Source organism: Colobus angolensis, unplaced genomic scaffold (assembly GCF_000951035.1).
Source record: "Colobus angolensis palliatus isolate OR3802 unplaced genomic scaffold, Cang.pa_1.0 Scaffold20, whole genome shotgun sequence".
Classification (NCBI taxonomy): Eukaryota; Metazoa; Chordata; class Mammalia; order Primates; family Cercopithecidae; genus Colobus; species Colobus angolensis.
The window spans coordinates 94,313-101,566 of record NW_012115155.1 but is presented as its reverse complement, the minus strand read 5'-3'; the positions used below and the strand labels follow the sequence as shown (position 1 = coordinate 101,566).

Below are 7,254 nucleotides of genomic sequence, written 5' to 3'. Positions count from 1 at the left end.
GTATATGTGCCACATTTTCTTAATCCAGTCTGTCACTGATGGACATTTGGGTTGATTCCAAGTCTTTGCTATTGTGAATAGTGCCGCAATGAACAAACATGTGCATGTTTATAGCAGCATGATTTATAATCCTTTGGGTATATACCCAGTAATGGGATGGCTGGGTCATATGGTACCTCTTATCCTTCTTAAAAGTGAAAATACACAATCCTTTTGAGCATTTAAAGGAATGTTTTCAAATTTCTAAAAGTTGATAGACATAAGGATGTATTGTTTTAGCAAGAGAAAGGGAATTGACTTTTTCAAGATGTGAGTTTACAGTTATGTAAGTTGTAACAGTAAAGTAATTTATTTTCATTCTCTTAGTGTTGAAGTCCTGAATCGTATCTTTTATGTGTCATCATTTGCCAACCAGTCTCATGCTAGAATCTCAAGTGCTGAAATGCTGTTTGTATTCTGCAAACAGGCAAGTTGGTGAACTGCATTGATTGTAGCCCCACTGAAAAGTCAGAGGGACTTGAATTTGGATCTGGGCCTCATCAGTTATCAGCTATGGGACTTTAGTCAAATAACTTAACCCCTATGAGTATTTATTTCCTCATCTGTAAAGTAAGAAAAATGTATTTTTTCACTAAATATAAAGATTCAGTGATATAATTTATGCAAAATTGGTAGTACATTGGCACTAATTAAATATGAGGTTTTTTCTTGATTTGTTGTTGGCAACCCTTCTAAAATTTTCACATTTGCTCAGTTTAAATCTTTCTGAGCTTTCATTTTCTCATCTGTGAAATTGACATCTGTGTTGTCATGAGGATCAAATGAGAGCATATGTCTTTTATCTTTCATTTACAGCTGCGAGCAAGTCACACCAGCCTACAAGCCAGATATAATGAAGCCAAGAAAACGCTGACGGAGGTGAGCAGATAGATTTTCCTTCTTCCATGGGCCCTTATCAAGAATCGTTTTTGACCTGCACCACTAATGGAATGCCGTGTTTCATCAGTCTGTGTATGGGAGACACAATCCTGTTCTCAGAGACGGCAGTCAGTTTGAGACATGGGACAGTTACATGGTAGTGTGTGACCCATGCCATCAGTTTGCCCACACTGCCCCATTCTAGACCCTTAGCGGTCTTGGTGGGAGAGGTCTCTGTGGGCTGTGAGGGTCAAGAAAGGCTTCCTAGGAAGGCGAGCCCGATAGGCTGGGTGGGGCACAGGGAAGAACTCAGAATGTCACTCACAGTAAATAGCCCCTGCCTCTCAAACAGCAGCTGATATAATAGCTCTAAGATCCTGAATTCCTTGAGAGTGAGATGCCTTTTGAGAGATGAGAGAACCTCAGAGTGATATAATTGTCGTTCAGAATTTCCAGTAATCTCCTAGGCAGAATGGGGGAGGGGCTGCAGGAGGAGAAGGAGGACTGGGAGTGCGTTTGAACCCTGCGATTCAGTCTGTAGTCTAGGTTGCAAGTGTGCTACCTCACATCAGCATTGTCGCTGCTCACGTCCCACTTCTGATTGCTGAACAGACACCTCTGCTGCCACCTCTATCATGAGCAGTGTGTAGATATTTCTGTCCCTTGGTTTCCACAGAGAACTATCCTCATCCAGACTTGAAAAGCTCTCTTCCTTCTGATTTTGGTGCTTGGACTATAGCTGTACTATGGAAGGACCTCGCTGCAAGGTCCCTACCTAGTACTTCCTGGACGATTTGGAAGCTAGGGTCTTCAAAGATGTCTCTGAAACCAACCCAGTCTCCCTACTTTTCTAGAATTCACATGACATTTACCAATTTAAAGTTCTTATTTCTGTAGCAATATGTAGCACTTAATTTTCCCCCTTGATGTAAACCTGACAAAGCTTTTCAATTCTGGTCTGGACTAACCTCTTTAGTTATTGTCAGAATGTTTCAAAGGGGCAGGCACATGAATGGCAATTAGAATAATTTTTTTCTCATTGTTCATAAAGACACCTGCCTTGCCTTTGGACAGATCAGCTTCCTTTACACTGCTCTGTGACTGTGTTCCTTATGGATTAGATGGCAAGCTCTGCGGGTTGGGAACCCTCTGATACTACTTTTAATGCTGCAGAGCCCCTGGCATGAAGTTTGCTAGTTCTTGGATCTGTCCTTGTATAACAATCTGGAAGAGATTAAAGGCAGAATATCTTGATATCAATTTTCTAAGACATTTATATGCCTTAGGATATCAACTATCAGTGACTTACAAAGGGGCTTTTTATACTAAACACTAAATCAAGTATTGAGCCCTTTTCATGTTATAGAAAGGTGGAGGGTGTGATTTAAGTCCGTATTAAGACTGTCCTCCAATGAAAACAGCAGCCAACACTGCTCTGGGCCTATCATTCCTGCAGTAATCATTGTTTTTTGTGGATGGGAAAGCTAAGGCAGAGAGTTAAATAACTTGCCAAAGGCCATGCAGTGGGGTGTCAGGATTCAAATACAGGCAGCCTGGCCTCAGAGCCCTCTTTGGTAGTTTACTGTCTAATAGGACAATCAGACTAATTCCCATCTGGAAAAATGGGAAAGCTGTATAAAACCTAGTACTGAGCAACTTCTGAAGAAGCTAGATTTGGTCAGCCTGTGCATAAGTAATGGCTTTCGCCTCTGGACCTGGTTCTCCTTACCTATCAAGGTGAGTAGTGAACAGAATGAGCGCTTTGAACCCTTTCACTCCAGGCTTCCCAGATTTTACCTTTTAGCAAAACCTGCCCTTCCAGGATAACCTGGTGACACAGAAAAGCAGAGAGGACTTGTGTCTCTCCAGTGAGTCTGGGAACAGCAGAGCAGGGCATGGAAGGTCGCAGACAGCAGTGGTGCCTGACACCTGTGGGGGAGGCTGCATGACTGCTTCAGGAAGGCCAGGAGACTGGCTGTCCCCTCCGCTCTGTAATTTCAGCCATCACAATTCTAATTTCCTGTGTGTGAGGTTGATTGTTTTCATGCGGTATTCTTTTATGTCTAAGTACATTAATTGTATCTAATTTTGCTTGCTCTACAACCATTACTTAAGATCAGAATTGGCTTGTTGAATTGATACATCTTTTTTAAGGTTATATCTGTCTGCAGCTGTTTGATGATCCTTGGTTGTATGCTCATCTTTAATTTTAAAATTTCGGATGACCACCTCTGCAGATCCATCCATTTTATGCAGCCCACTTCCTGTGTTTACTCTGGAAGGGATCTACCTACTGTTTGCTGGGGTCAGTGGGTAGTAACTGATGTTCTGGGTCAGGGAACTCCCCATTTGTGCTGGGTATCACCTACTATGCAGGATCCCGCCCTGCCTCTGAGACTTAAGCACCAGCTCTTGGGTTTAAGATAGTCAGGTTTCATTGCCTAGCCTATGTGGCTGTTCCTAATGCAGATCCCCAACACTGCACACCAATCCTTCCTACATCTACTAACTCCACATAGCTTCCTCCTCAGGCCATTCCTGTCTGTTAACCATCTTTTTTGACCTGTGAGGTTAAACTCTTGTGTTCTAATGTAATAGTCCGGATGGTTGGGGGTCTTAGGGCAAGAAGGGGTGGCTGCGGCCGGGCACTGTGGCTCACGCTTGTAATCCCAGCACTTTGGGAGGCTGAGGCAGGTGGATCACAAGGTCAGGAGATCGAGACCATCCTGGCTAACATGGTGAAACCCCATCTCTACTGAAAAAACAAAGAATGAGCCAGGTGTGGTGGCGGGCACCTGTAATCCCAGCTACTCAGGAGGCTGAGGCAGGAGAATGGCGTGAACCCGGGAGGCGGAGCTTGCAGTGAGCGGAGATTGCACCACCGCACTGCAGCCTGGGTGACAGAGCGAGACTCCATCTCAAAAATAAATAAATAAATAAAATAAAATAAAGAAGGGGTGGCTACAAGTTGTGCTTAGTCTACTATTTTCAACTAGAACTCTTGGAACTTTTTTTAAACTTTTTTTTTTAAATTTTTGAATAAGTAACACATTCACATGGTACAAAATTCAAAAAGTACAAAGGGTGTAGGTTTGGAGAAACAGTCGGTATTTTCTTCACTGAACAGTAGATACTAGAGATCATTGTAAAAGAGCTACTTCATTTTTTAAAAAAATATTGGCTTAGTATTCTGTTGTATGATATAATTACCTACTTTATGCATTAAAATCCGAGTTTAAGTTTCTTCTTTAAAAAATGTCATTATCTGCCTCACAGAAAGAAGGTGAAGCTGTTCACCTATACTGCCAAGGCTCCAGCAACCATGTCTCCATTCTCTCTTGCAGCTGAAGACTTATAGTGAGAAACTGGACAAAGAGCAAGCAGCCCTCGAGAAGATAGAATCCAAAGCTGATCCAAGGTAAGAGGTTTCAGCATGCACTTATTTTTGCTTTGATGGAAGTAACTTTGCTGATACTTGTCGGCTGGATTTGTTTAAACACAGAACAAAGCAGCCAAAGGCTATTGGTCTGGCCGCTGCAGGTCAGATCATTTTACTGTTCATCCAGAAAGTGGTGACTGTGTCATGCTGAGATGTGCTTGGGCTGCCCTGTGTTAGTCACCTTTCTCCCAATACCCTTCGTGTGCAGAAGCAGCATAGTTTTTTGTTTTTCTGTTTTTCAAAATGGTCATACCTTCCTAGTACAAAAAAGGGCATGTGGTGAAAAATCTTCCTCCCTCTCCTGTCCCCAGCCACCCAATTCTCTTCCCTAGAGTTCACTGTTGTTACAAGTTTTTAAACAGCTCGTGCCTCCGTGGTAGAAAAGATGCAGTCTTTTCTCTCAAGACACAGCTGCTGTAGTTGTTTGTTCTTCCACGTAGAATGAATTGTCATAGAGCATTAGAGGAGAGAAAGCACTTAACATTTGACCTTTTTAGCTTCAAACTGTTTGGGTGGTATAAAGTCTCCCAGGAGCTGGTTATTTGAATGAGACTGAAATGAAAAAGTTTCAGGCACAGAATGAGCAGTTCTTGTTTGATGAACATTTTTACCAAAAAGTCCCCACAGGTAATTTGACTCTATAATTATAGACCTTTGTTTCATGAAATGGAGCAAAGCAGTGTCAGATATTTGATATTTTTATTGTCAAATTTGTGCTTTTAATGACCTTAAGTAACTTGTTTTCCTTTTCAGAATGGATTTTAAAAATAGTTTTCAGTACTGTATATGCCCTGAATACAGTTGAATAATTGGTATCATTAAATATATCCGGTCCTATTGAAACTCATTAATGTTTCTATAGTTGACATTTGAATTCTGGAATCTGTAATGTTTTCTTGGATCCGGCATGATGGTCTTGGGTTTATAAATGAATAATAATGTCAGTTAAATGGAAGTCGTTATCATTTGTGCAGAATCCATGAGACACTCTGAGAGCTGAGAAAGGAAATTGAAGAGTCCTTTTTTAGCTGCGGACCTGCTTTTAGCTGTGATTCATAAAATCATAATGGCCTGCCATATGTCATTTTTTTGTCTTTTCTCTTCAGTATCCTACAGAACCTGAGAGCACTTGTAGCCATGAATGAAAATCTGAAAAGTCAAGAACAGGAATTTAAAGCACATTGTCGAGTAAGTGTTGTTTGGTGTCAGCAAATAAACCAGGACTCTTACCGAATCTCTTGGTTTACCTCCATTGTCCTGTTGTGGCATCCTATCCAGTGCAGTTTAAAAAAGCAGATTCATCAAAAAAAAAAAAAAAGCAGATTCATCCAGCAGTTGTCAGTTGTATAAGCCGAGTAGAGCACCATGGTTGGTACCTTACAACGACACCAGAAGTAAGTCAGATTAGTAACTCTGTGCCAAACCCCAAAACAAACAATGCCACTTAACTTTGGTATTTGAAAGAAAAGTTGTATGGAGTTTTTGAAAAAATGTATTTTGTTGACAGATGGCCTTTGTGAAAAGAGTAACATCATACAAAACCAGGGCTGTCCTGAAAACCTGGGATGTCTATGTCCTATGTATAAGTCCTGGCTGCCACCATCTGGAAATCTGTAGTCTGATCGTGGGAGTGATGCGTGCTCAGGTGACTCTAGTGTGAGATAGGAAATGAGGCCCGGCAAGTTCTGTGTGAGCTCCAGGGGAGGAAAAGACACTTCAGCACAGGAGCCATCAAAAAGCTAGATCTTACTTAAGGGCCAGGGAGGACGGCAAGTGGAAGAGGTACTTGATGAGGCAGAGCACCAGGCTGGAAGATGGACAGGTGAATAAGGTTGAGGCGTGCTGGAGAGAGGAAACAGTCAAGACTAATTGGAACTAGGCTCTAGATCACTTGTTCATTTCAATGCCCAGTGATTACTACACACTCACCAGCCCTTCAGAAAGAAAGGCCTCTTTTGATGGAGGGAGAGCTGCCTGTAGCCTCCTGAAAAGAACTTTCCCAGGCTGATAATTGGAGATCAGGGCAGCTACCCCATTAGCTTTTCATCATAGAATAAACTCATGAAATGTGAAAATAAGACTTGACCAAATAGTTGAATAATTGCATCTAATTACTGGCTTGTCTGAATTTTGTAAACTTTCATGTCACTTTTAAAGGAGGAGATGACACGGCTACAGCAAGAAATTGAAAACCTGAAAGCTGAGAGAGCACCACGTGGAGATGAAAAGGTAAAGGCTCTGAATTAGTCCTTGAGACTGTCAGGTGTTATTACGACTTACACAGGGAAAAGATAGTTCTAGAGGACCAACGAGCAGACAGCTGGTGCTAACTCATCCTGTAAATATACATTTCTCAACTGTTTTCCTTCTGTGACCTTCTTAGATTTGCATCCATCTCTTCTCTCTTTCCTCTGGGAGTAAAAGGCAGCAGAGTGTGTGGAAGGCAGCAACCCAGACATGAATTACCAGATTACACTTCTGGCCTCCCTCTGTTTAGGGAGATGTTTCTGGGAAAAGTCTGAGCTCTATTTCCTGCTCACCCATTCTTTAAATTTTCTGCCAGTTTACTCATTTCACCTTCCTCCTTTCCTGCTCAAGGGTAATGCCCCACTCCCAAAAGGCAGCAACAAACATGAAGCAGGAGAGAGCAGTGTTGGATTTCACGGAAGAACCCTAAGCTTGCAGGAGCAGTCTAGGTTTAGGGAACACACCTGCACAGCTGGTTCTTGGAACAGAGGACTTGATCTTCCAAGGAGCTCACATGAATTTTCATTAAACCTTAAATTTTAAGAAACAGGGAACTTGAAGCTTGGGGAGGACAAGAGTGTCCAGCCACCCAGCGCCAGACCGCATGCCCTGCTGCCTGGCCCAGCACTCTGCACTGGACTGTGGCCATG

At 42.3% G+C, this 7,254-nt stretch overlaps 1 protein-coding gene across 1 annotated transcript in view; it reads left to right on the top strand.

Moving 5' to 3' along the window:
* CCDC93 (coiled-coil domain containing 93) overlaps positions 1-7,254 on the top strand; it is a 95,410-nt gene that overhangs the window by 63,012 nt on the left and 25,144 nt on the right. Inside the window, exons 13-16 of the mRNA XM_011941605.1 lie at positions 856-918; positions 4,263-4,336; positions 5,464-5,545; positions 6,515-6,586. Coding sequence (XP_011796995.1) covers positions 856-918; positions 4,263-4,336; positions 5,464-5,545; positions 6,515-6,586 — 291 coding nt within the window. The remainder of the gene's footprint in view (positions 1-855; positions 919-4,262; positions 4,337-5,463; positions 5,546-6,514; positions 6,587-7,254) is intronic.